This window comes from Botrytis deweyae (genome assembly GCF_014898535.1).
Source record: "Botrytis deweyae strain B1 chromosome Unknown BDEW_026, whole genome shotgun sequence".
Classification (NCBI taxonomy): domain Eukaryota; kingdom Fungi; phylum Ascomycota; class Leotiomycetes; order Helotiales; family Sclerotiniaceae; genus Botrytis; species Botrytis deweyae.
The window spans coordinates 109,836-121,949 of record NW_024066233.1 but is presented as its reverse complement, the minus strand read 5'-3'; the positions used below and the strand labels follow the sequence as shown (position 1 = coordinate 121,949).

The window sequence follows — 12,114 nt, the reverse complement described above, 5'->3', positions numbered from 1 at the left end:
CCGAGAAGAGAACATTTCATCCCGGGTATACATCGTGAAAAAGAAAAAAGAAAAAGTAGTGACGAAACTCCCCCCAAAAAACCTAAACCTTAAAAGTCTATAAAAGAAGAGAAGGAATAGGAAAGAAAATTCAAAACGATTGGTATTGGTATCCCCGCTGTGCTTGCAATCAATCAATCTTGGTATAACGAAGAAAGAAAAAAACATGTGAAAAGTAAAAATCCCAAAAAAAAAAAATCCCAGAAAACTTTTTATCTCATCTCAATTCCTCGTATCCTTTAATCCGAGCTCACGCTCGAATTCGAGGATTCTGATGTTTCGGAGGATTTATCATCGTGGAGGTGGGCTTCCCATTCAGCGACTGACATGGGTTTTTCGGTCATGGCTGCCAAGCGGAAAAGGTGGCGGGCTTGAATACGGGAATCGTAATCTACCGTTGCAGTGTCTATTCTCTCTGTTAGAAATTGTTTGTCAAGGGAATGGTAGAAATGATAAAACATACGTAGAGTGCTTCGGCCATCAAACATAACCACAGAGTGTTTTTCCCATCCCACTCTAGCCTGGAAATCGTGGCCCATACAAACATGATCCACCAAGAATTTCATCAGCATTTCCTTCTCGCCATCCTTGAGCCCGACAATATCGGTCAAGAATTCCGAGTTGAGGTAGAGCGCTTTTTCGCCCGAGACGGGGTGTACGCGAACGATTGGGTGCAGGGAATCGATCGGGTCGGTTCGGACTGTTCCTCGGGCGGCGCGGGCATAGCCAATCATCTTTTGCGATGAATGGTTTGCCTTGAGGTCCTGTATCATTGCGCGGAAGGTGGGCGAGAGGCGTTTGTAGGCTTCCACGGTGTCGGCAAATACGGTGTCACCACCAACATCGGGGCATGCTAATACTGGCCAGGTGTTAGAAATGTTGAAGTCTGTAGCTAGGCGTGAAAACTTACTGCCAAGCATAATATATCCAGGAGGCTGTTTTTCATAGCTGACATCGTGATGCCAGAGTGTGGAAGTCAATTTCTTCTGGAAGAAATTTGCGATTTCCTCTTCGTTGTGATCGCGATGAATGACATGGAAAGGAGGGTGTCCCTTGACGGAGCCAGATACAGGCTGAATGCTCAATGGTCCGAAATAGGACATGAAATCTTGTTGGAATTGGGGACCGGCGTGAAGAAAGTCGGATTGTTCTCGGAGAACAACAATTTTCCGCTCGGTTATCAAAAGTGCAAGTTCGTCTTTGCCTGCGTCAGAGAGCTCCTCCATTTTTACACCACTCAAAATAGTTCCCATCTTAGGCGTAATGTGCTTGGCTTTGACACCACCCTTGAAAAGGTTTGGCTTAGACTTGTTTGCTCGCAGGGCTGGGTCATGATACTCGAAGTGCTTAACTTCGTCGAACCAGACATCGTCCTCCCACTTCCTGTTTATTAGTGGTTGGTTAATGAAACGGGATTAAGCCTATCACTTACCGATGGAAGGTAGCTTGGGAATTCTGTTCGACATTTAGATCGCTGGTCGTATTCATCGGATACATGATTGTATGGGAGGTTGATGTCATAGCTAATCTCTGGGACAGCTACTTCATCCTCTTCTGTGAGTCGACTAGGTGCCATGGTGAATGGTCGAATTGGTATGTATATTATGAATGATAAAAGAGATGGAATGTGATGAAGATGTCGGACGGAAGACGAAGATTTGATATAAATATGTAGAAGTGAAGTAAAGTCTCAAGGGTCCTCGATAAATTAAGAACTTGATAGTTGGGATATCCTCGGTTGAAGACCTATTAAATATAGCTTGCAGATGAAGGGTTGGGTAACAGAAGAGCTTTAGAAGGGATGCCAATTAACAACCGTTTTCAAATGCGGAGCTCAACGGTTGTCGTGTAGCTTGTTATTTGCTCTTCGTCAGATTGGAGATTATCAGTACTGTAATGCAGTAATAACACTTTAGCAAGCGGTGAGGACCCACGATGGTGTGACATGGTGCTGGTTGCTGATCAGTCAAGGGTAGGATGAACATGGGATAATGGAGAAGAGAAAAGCCCGGCAGCTTAGCAAGGCCTTGTGGGGTCAATTGTGACAGGGGTTATGTACATGGAATTTCCAGAACATGGTAACCAGTAGGAGATAAAGTTTCCGTCGTAACAAACTGGACTTCTGATAATGACGAAGCTTGTATGACCCCTTAAACGCAACGGCCCGTGTCACAAAATTGGAATCGTAGCGCGACGACTAGGAATACCTAAACGTGGTATTAATGCGAGAAAGTTGAAACATCCTTACCTGAAGCCCAGGGAAGAAGTCCAGGAGGGAAAAAAGTACTAGATGAACGACATTAGATCATTGCAGAGCATGCAACAACTGTACAGCGAAGCCTTTGCTGATCTTGAGAAGACTTCGATCAGAACAACAACTCCTTACTTAATTACCTGCAAGCATGGGACTAAAATTTCACACACATACTAGGTAGATTTAGGGACCTACCTCTTTGCGTAAAGTTTGATGAATAACTCCTACGTTGGGCATAAGAACACAGAAGTGGAGCTTGAAGCGAGAAGGAACATTCGCTGAAATGTTCTAGCTGCGACTCGTGGAACATGGGACCTGTTGTAACTTCCAAGGCTATGCAGAATGTACAAAGGTAAGAAATGTGTGGAAACTATTCGGGGGATCCGGTCCAAAATTGTGGACTACAATCGCTTTTTAATTTACGAGGGTATATCCGAAGTGAGCTTTCATTTTTGCCCATGTTGAAACTTGCAAGCTTAGACCCCGAAGCGGTTGAAATTTGAAATTAGAAGATTGAGATTTGAAAAAGATGATGTGCATGGAAGTTCAAAGTGCGTGTTCGCCAGAGTTTCCACCAGGATTATATTTCGTCCCACTTGTTCCATAAGTTCCATTGATTTGTTCCACGCTTTGATGGATATTAAACCTTGTAGGCTTATACTTTTCGAACCACAAAAAAATGGATCAAATTTTGGATTCCACAACGTCAATTTTTTTCTCTCCATCTCTCTCTGTCTTCCACGCTAAAGTTCTGTTTAACTTTTGAACCCCCCATTTGCCCAATGCTGGTATCGTTTCTTCAATATACTCACAATTTGATGGTAGTAGAGTTCGCGTAATATTCTGGTCATCATCCCATATTCATCCAATAAGCTGATTCTGCCCTCGCCTCTCGCATGCATATTTGAGCATTTAATCGCAACATTTTCCTTCAGGATTATCGGCCACAGATTTCCATGTCACCGTATCGATCAGCAGACCGAGATTTGACAGGGCTTGCCGTATCTCCAAATTTTGCTTCGGAAAGAAACCTATACAAGCCCCGTCCAGTGGTGCTCGATTCATGCACAGAGATTTTCTCTGCAATTGTGGTTACACAGCATTTCGCACATGTGAACGAGTTTTGGCTAATGTTAAATCGTCATGATAATTGAGATACGGTGCCTTGAGCAGCTCGAAATGAATATCCTTAGCTCTTGCAATGATTGACAATTCAAGGTATTCGCAGCCCAGGAACTCAGAAGTGACTTTTTACAAGACAAAATTGTTCCATGCATACATCATGCTACACTTGCACTCTACTTCAACGGCGAAGTGTATTGAGGAAAATGGCATCCTTAAATTGTCCAATAATGATGCAAGAGGATACATGAGCTGCTGTGGACCGAATGCCTTTAGAATAACAGCGCACAAATGTCGGTCTTTAAAAGTTAATGTGCAGTGCGAGTTGGCCACAAGATGAAGCTCGTGGAAAATTCCCAATTCAAAATGACAATTTTACCAGTGCTCAGGTACCGTAGGTTTTGTCATCTGTGAATGACCAAAAAAGCGGTTTCATGCACAAGTGATAGTGTCTATCTAGGTGTGTGAGTCCATCTCGAGATGCCCAAGGTGGGGGGAAGAGAAACCGGAGTCATGTCAAATTCGGACGATGTTCCGATATGTTCATGATTTGGACCGAGGGGTTCTCTGAAACTTCGCGACGGTGTTGATCCGCTCGAGAACGAGCATAGCCTCAAGGGCGACGTAATCCACGATGTGATAGATAGAAAGACTCTATTGTCGGTGTTATCAAATCATTTGGCATGGCGGGGTCGACTTGAGAGTTGCGTGGACTGAGATGCTATATCCATGTATGCAATGAAGTCATTATTTGGTAAGCTAACTTCTTATATACTAACATAAAAGGCGTGTATGTAATGTATAAGTATGTTGTACGTGCCATTGGAGCCTTAAAAACCGCTTTAGGGCTGGGTCGGAAGCGATGTAACCGTGTCTAGCTAGCATGAGCGGTGAAGAAAGGGATTGTTTTTACTCTGCCTGATCCGTGATGACCATTTGAGATTAGCTGCATTGTCAATGCAGCATTGACATGCATCCAATTTGGAAGTTGGATAGTCGTAGGAAATACCTAGTCAAAGTAGCCTGTGGCTCAACAGATGTTCTGAACCGTCTTTCGATTATGCATGAGGTTAGCAAAACCTACATCGTACGATCAGACCATCAGACGATCAGACGTATATACGCCTTATTGATATAAGGGGCTTGCTCTAGTTTGGGTTGATTGTAGACTTATAGGAAGAGCCCTTCATGCAGAAAGCTCGAGTCAGTACATATAATAGTCGCATCTCAATCAATTTCTATCCACCAAAAATTAATTTAAGGGAAGAGCGTCGCGTGGTTCACACCATCGATCCTTGTTCATCCAATCCTTGTTCATCCAATCCAACGCAGGCTATCGAGGCCATTGACGCAGACGCACTTTGAGTAGGTATGCCCGACACTCTGAACGACGTGCATCTTGTCTCGGGAGAAAGCTCGGGAAGCCCAAGCACAAGGAACGGCTGGGCTTTGCTTTGCCAAAACAGTACGCCGGATTACCATAGACACAGTAGCTAAAGCCGGCGAGCTTTGTAAGGAACTAGCGGCACGTTGATGTAGACATTGTTTCCAAGAATCTATCGATTTGAAACTTGTGTAACTGAGAAAGCACTCAAGATGGCAACGAGCCATATGCCGAAAGCAGACAGGTATCCGGCTATAAAGCGGGCTAAACACCGCATTAAACCAAGACTTGTAGTAGTATTCGCAAGAATTGCCATATCAATCAACTCTTGAATAATAAACAAATGCCTCGGAGGCGGGAATTTACCCGTCAATCCCACAGTGTTATTCAAGACTTTGCAAGAGCCTTGCAAGGAGGATTCCCAGTCCCACGCTTTGTGGCAGAGCAACTAATAGACGTTGCAATGAACCGTACATGCCGTAGCCATTCGCGCGATGTTCTGAGATGCATAGCAATGTTTGCGTCATCATCGGCCGTTCAAGTTCGAAAACATCTCTGCTCGTGTGGTTTTCTAGTCTGGTCGTTTGTGGAATAACGCACGCATCAAGTGTGACAAGTTGAGCACCACAGATGAATGCAGATCTTGTCGTTTTTGAGATAAAAAAATCTGCAGGTGCTGGAACTGTATCGGGAATTAGATGTGGGTATTCCTCTCGTATAACACTGTCTTTCTCAGGTGGTAAATGTGATAATAGTAAATGTGTCGACGAATACTCAAGTCGAAACGAAGGAAGGCACAGTTTTTGGAATTGTAAAGTTGGCTCCTTTTCCTCCGGTCTGCCCGACACACTTCTCGCACTCGTATTCTCCTCCCCAAAATTTGTATCAGGTTTCAGGCACAGATTTGATGCCAAATCTAGCCATTATGCCCAGGCTGAAACCCCAATATTGCAATCTTCAATTCTTTTGAGATCCTTGATCTTTTGTTCATTGGTTTCTGCCACTTAAATCAAGGATTTGCGCCAGTCCATCCCATCGCCGTGTGCAGCTGATTTACCTGCCTTCCAATGGATCGGAACGTGTTTGAGATGTAAAGCCAGCTGATTTCTGCAATGATATGATTGATAAATTACCAGTATCATACTTTCTGCTTCTTTTAATTGAATGTTCGCTCTTCTTCCCTTCAAGTACTGATAATTTGTTCAGGTATGTAGATCCTACTTTATGGGATTCCAAATTGACGCATTATTGGTGAGGATCAAAGTGAGACAGGCCGGTGTGGAGAATAACGACGATGCTCGCTACCAGGAAATGAGTCTCAAGCTTCTGGAAGCTTTAGAAGGCGGAGCTCGGTCGGCTGGACAACAAACGCTTAGCTTTCAGGAGAAGCCAGTGACTGAAGGTTTGCAAGTGGACGCTGCTGTCGTGCTCGATTTCATGTTTATCATGTTCGTTTGCAAGTACCGAACGTGAAGCTTCTCGAAACTCTCACCTCCGATCATCACTTGTCTGCCGAAGATAAACCCAAATTTAGTTGTCGATTAAAAGTATCGACACACGTCGAAATAAAGAGTGAAAAGTTGAGCTCGAGTTGAAAAGGCAACCAAGAGTGAGGCGAAAGTAATTTAAAAGGAAGGATCTCGAGGGTTTCGACAACATCCTCAGTCAGACGACAGGGAGTGTCGCACCTGACCCATGGGATGAAGGCTTTCCGGGAAGTAAGATCCTAGGACTCATGTCATTTTGGGGATCCGATACAGGTAACGATTACTCGAATTAAACTCCATCTCCGATTTCTGATTTTGCGAGAAGTGTCATTGTTTGGCCAGGAGCGAACTGATAGAGTTTCAGTAAGGCTTGTGAAGGAAAACAATAAACATATGTATACACTTATTCTCAAGAATGGAAATAAAGAAAGATGCCAGAACCAGGTGGGATCACTGTGATATATATATTTCCATGTTACTCAACATCCAGAACCCCTTCTATGGCACAATCCATGCTAGTGAGGTGGAGTATTTTCCCAGCAGCCGCAGCTCGCGCAGTATGCGAAAAATATCATCACGTGAAACTCCCTGAAGCGATTTAAATCTCATGGCGCAAATTATTTTGGCTAACTACCGGCACTATTTTAGATCTTGAGCGAAAGATAGTTCTTTTTGCAAAAGAATGGGTAACTGGTACCAGGATCGGAATTTTTGAGTCTATATCCAAAAGTCTTTGGAAAACGAGGTTCATTGGGCTGCCTCTTTTCCTCAGTCCAGAACCTCTCATCTATAATTATACGATATCCACGGTTACACATTGGTGACACGGGGCTGTGATGCAGCCAAAAGCTCCCTATCATTTCCTCAACGAATGGCTCAACATGTACCAATCTGTTGTACGGTGCCGAAAGGCGCGCTACACAAATTAATCAGATGCATGAAGTCTCACACACTTACCCGTTGGAGAATAACGACGATGAAAAAATCGTTTGGCAAAAGCTTGCCTCCGAAGTGAACGAATTCAGGAATACTATAACACAGCATACAGCACAATCGGCAATGCTTCTAACCCTAAGTATATACTGTTTGTGTTGAAAATCTACAACGTTGTCAAGGATTACCCTGGACATGTTACCAAGGGCTGTCGCTTACCTGCATACATGAAGAATCGGTACTCGTTGTGCAGATACTGTTGAAGAATCAAGGCGTAATGTCCAAAGTGTTGAAGAATAAATGTTCAACTCACCAAGATGGCAGACAATTCTGAAATATTGTCTTCCAAGGACAGAGTGAAATCGGAGGATCGAAAGGGTTAGTAACTCATTGGTGCTGAGACGGGCCACAAAACTATGGGCTGGCACGATATCGACTCCCCGTGGGAGGGAGCGTTCGATACTCGCTTTGAGGCATATAGCACGATACATCCTGCAGCCACAAAATGAACGCTCTAATGGTGTTTGTGACTGGTATAATCTGAAAGACTACCCAGTGAGTATTACGGGTCATTCGACTGCCACATGTGTACAGATGTCTGGCCACGATCTGTGGGAAGCTCTCCATTCGAAGTACAAATTTCACTGTGTGGAATTTGACATCGATAGTAAATCTGAGGTGCGATCTATGCTGCTGCTGAAGAGAAATACCAGCTTGAAGTTCTCTGCAAAAAAGTCATTGTTTTATTCGGACAGCTTAAAGCTTCTGATTTTTTGAGGTATTCTCGAATACTCCATCGTGCAAAGTTTTTGCTTTACACTCTGCATATTCTTGAACATTTAGTTCATCAGTTTTTATGCGTACTATTTCTGGTTCTTCAGTTGGTTTGCGCTTTTCTCCGAGCAACCTCTGGAATGAGAATCATTTTCTCCACATCAGTGAGCTTCAGATATGAGAGCTCAAAGGCGTGATGTCAGATACGAACCACTGAATCTGAGCCGGGTTGTCGGGCCATAGTCTATCTGGCAGTGCCAAAGCTTGGAAAATGGTGCCAGAGACTCCCCCCTCTCCCCAAAACAAGATACTAGGCGGCTTTACACTTTGGTAAATTAGCCCTTACTGAGAGCGCGAATTTGCATCCGTTTGGGCGATGTATTATGATAGCCCTGGAGACACTTTCAAGCATGAAAAAATTCAGAATGACAGGAAAACGAAAGCCAAAGATGATCCTGACAACAATTGCACATGTACTAGGGTTATGGAACGACCCGCAGATCATAATAAACTGTCAGATCATGTCGGTCAATCGCTTTTATTCTTTGTCAACTGTCATCAAAGATGATAGAGATTTGAGTCATACAGACCATCTTATTATAAAAATTCAGATCATGTAAGAACATAATCATGTAATATTTATATGACTGTCGAGGAGTTAGCTGTCAGGTCAAATGGTGTTATATGAATGATCGTGATATAACCATCCTATCTAATCTACAACCCTAAAATGTACACCATTCTTGGTGAGTTTGGCACCGAAACTCTGACAGTTCTAGCTACAGTGCGGTCGTCTTTCTAACCTCATTCCATCTCTCAGCCGAGATCATCAAGTGCTGTACATCCACAATGATCTGAAGATTCCGAAGGCGCACAACGGATTCCAACTTCACCTCCAGATATCTAGGTATTTGTAAGTACACCTGTCCACATATACTTGTCTAAAAGTCTCTTTGCTTTTTTGAACCTTTTTGAAAGTCAAGCATAAGAACCTTGGAACACTCCTCACAATATTCTTCATTCATCGATGATAAGTTCTCGAATATCTATATCATACTTTACAAGTTCGCTGATAAATATTCAGTTACTCTCTTCTTCACCCCGCGATTATTCAAAACGATTGCGAAAATTATTCAACATTTGAAGTGGATTCTAATTGTTGGGCTACCTAGTGTGATTTAAGATTCTTGAACGTGTAGAGTCAGTCAACATGTACATATGGTCTACCTACCTGATCATACTTGTTCAACACCATTTTGCGATTCCCTCGTCATTCCACCTGTTTTCTAAGATTGGAAACTTCCTACTCAGTACCATTTGGGAAATCTAAGGCTCTCTGACGATCATCGATTGGAAATAACCAACCGCTCTCTCAATCGTTACTCCTCTTTGATCAGTTGAGCCTCGAACGTTCACATGCCGAGTTACAGAAGCCGGGAGGTATAGTTGATCAGAGCCCGAGGTCCTGACAACAGGAACTTATACAACGAGTATTCGAGCTCTGTATCCAACGACCGTAGACTATGGATAGATAGAAAAGTCTTAGCTTCCAATTGTAGGAAGTATGGGAGAGATAATCATAACCTCCAAAGCTCAATCGGAGCTTTGTCGTGTAGAGTCTATTGGAAATAGAAATCTCGGTATTCTTATCTCTAGATCATTTGGTGCCAATTTGAATTTGAGAAGGACGTTATTATATAGTTCTCGACACGAACGAGGCTTGAGTTTTGCGCCGAATGGATAAAACTAATTGATAGCACGGGGAAAATATAATTAGAAAACTTAACGAGCATCCAAGAATGCGCGCAGAACTCTAATAGATACGTAGCAAGATAATAGTCGATCCAACAAGCTCAAAATCACAGAAAATTGAAAGCTGATCGTGGACATAATAAAATGCATGATATAACGACTTACGAATACATATTCGGTGGAGCAGTCAGAGAACATTGGAGAGTGAGAGAGTTCGCTAATCCCCCATAGAAAGTTCGCGAGTAACTTAAATTCTTGAACTTTCAGACTTATATTGATACACTATCGTGCAAAACCTTACAATAATAGAATAGAATCATCTTTTTCCAACCCAAACATCGCATCCAGAACCTTCAAGGCCCCGCTTTTCCGGCTGCCGATGCTAGGTAGACATGCCGATACATCCGACTCAGCCCTGCAGCTAGCGCAATGTAGCGAGTGACATTCGCTCGCGGACCGAAGAAGCAGCCAGACGCAGCGTTTGCGAGTTTGCGAGAATGCGCAGGATAGGATGCTCTTTAGTTACCTATACATAAACATCCAGTATGTATATCTCAAACAAAAAAACCCCTTTCTTCTTTTCGTTCACTTGCAGTTCATCCAAACTAAGAGGACCTTGCACAAACCGTTTCAATACCTCGCGCTAACTCCTAAAGCATAAACTTACGATAGGTACTAGTGGGGACATGGACGGATAGGACATTCGAAAGAAAAGTATACCTACCGAGCCTACGTAGATAGTATTGAAGATTTTATTTCCCAACCCCAATGATTCCTCAATACACGGAGTATACCTAGTAGATATCGCAAATATCCATTTCCACACTCGATAAACTCTCCACGCAAATCTTAACACAACCGCAGAAAAAAAAACTCAAATTCCCAATCCATTCCGCAGCTCTAGAAATGCGCTTCCTTCTCAAAGACATCCATCCATCCATCCATCCATAAATCAATGCACCCACTAATAAAATCCGAGATCCCACCCCAACACCCCAGCCATCCAGATCCTCGTACGATGCTACCCATTGCAGAATCTCCCACGGGCCACGGCGTACAAAACTCTCAACCACCATGATCAAAGCATGCACAGGCATGCGAGAAACCAAGCCCCCTCTCCGCAAATCGCAGCTGCGCGTACCTAGGTGCGAAAAGTAAGCATGTCATGCTTGCTTGCTCGCAGCTCGAAAGAACGAGGATACCGCTGCAGGCCGCCAAGCGGCTAAGTGTGTCGGGCGTGTATCACACGTAAAGGCTTACATCACGATTATATTGGGGGTGGATGGATGAACCTGTGAAGGATCGCCGGGTGCTGCGGCTGTGGAGGGTGAGGAGGTATAAGAGTGCTTGGGGCCCGGTGAGTGAATCATTCGGCTTTGTGGTATTTGCTTACTATCGTATTTATTTTTTTATCCTCGTGTGTGATTGGAATTGTATCCACGATATCTCTCTTCCTTATTTAACGATCGCTCAACCGTACCGCGAAATTCCTCATCTTCTTCTACGGTACCTACTCAAACAAAAATCTATCAAAGTCCAATTATCAAACTGAGTCTCGGATAATATACAATTATATCGAATTAAGATTAAATAAATCCATCCATCCATCCATCCATCCATCATCCATCCATCCACCCCCCAGAAAACAAATCCAAAAACATGGTCGCCGCCACAAATACAAATCCCCGCACTACTCTCCACCCAGCCATGATCCGACAACCACCCGCTGCCTACAACGCCAAAGGCCAAGGATTCGAAATGCGAGAACCCGTACGTTCATTCCCTCTTCATCTCCATCTCCATCTCCCACTCTCATTTTCCTTCCCTTTCTCTCTGCCTCCCAAACCCAAACCTAAACCCAAACCTAAATCCAAACCCACACTAACCCCCTCCTCAAGACCAAACACGCCAACATGTCCATGTCACCCACCCCCACCGGCACCCTTTCCCGCACCAGCAGCACCGATTCCCACGCCTCCGGCAGCGTTCCCGTGCACCAGCGCGGCGGTGAAGGAAAAGGCGGATTGTGCTGTGGAATCTGTGCCGGATTGGCCTGTTTCGAATGTTTGGAGTGTTGTTGTTAGACCCCATTCCAGGAGGGGATGAAGACTCAAGATGGATGTACAGAGCGCACGATGAGTTTATTTTTGGGGGTTTGCGGGGTTTGGGGTTTGGTTTGAGCGGGTGGGGAATGCGTCACCCACTCGTGTTGGATGGGGAACAATTGGATGGGTGCATTACGCTGGTTACCTAGCTTGTTTATGACTTTATGAAATGGAATTGATTTTACTCGGTACTTTTGCATTGGAAAGCATCATGTTCTGCACGGATCACTCAGGTGAAACATGTTGACGAATTCATGTCATGCA

General features: G+C 43.9%; 3 protein-coding genes across 3 annotated transcripts; 2 read left to right on the top strand and 1 right to left on the bottom strand.

The window, feature by feature from the left end:
• Positions 1 to 278: 278 nt before the first annotated feature.
• EAE98_009116 (uncharacterized protein) lies at positions 279 to 1,615 on the bottom strand (the record flags this gene model as incomplete). The annotated part of the gene is made up of 4 exons (XM_038956737.1): positions 279 to 445; positions 503 to 898; positions 950 to 1,418; positions 1,472 to 1,615. 4 exons carry the CDS (start codon positions 1,613 to 1,615, stop codon positions 279 to 281), a joined length of 1,176 nt encoding a protein of 391 aa, XP_038806803.1.
• A 4,408-nt stretch (positions 1,616 to 6,023) lies between these two features.
• EAE98_009115 (uncharacterized protein) lies at positions 6,024 to 6,272 on the top strand (the record flags this gene model as incomplete). Its single annotated transcript, XM_038956736.1, has 1 exon — positions 6,024 to 6,272. One exon carries the CDS (start codon positions 6,024 to 6,026, stop codon positions 6,270 to 6,272), a length of 249 nt encoding a protein of 82 aa, XP_038806802.1.
• Positions 6,273 to 11,404: 5,132 nt separating this feature from the next.
• EAE98_009114 (uncharacterized protein) lies at positions 11,405 to 11,829 on the top strand (the record flags this gene model as incomplete). Its single annotated transcript, XM_038956735.1, has 2 exons — positions 11,405 to 11,515; positions 11,644 to 11,829. The coding sequence occupies 2 exons, from the start codon at positions 11,405 to 11,407 to the stop codon at positions 11,827 to 11,829; spliced, it is 297 nt and encodes a 98-aa protein (XP_038806801.1).
• Positions 11,830 to 12,114: the final 285 nt, after the last annotated feature.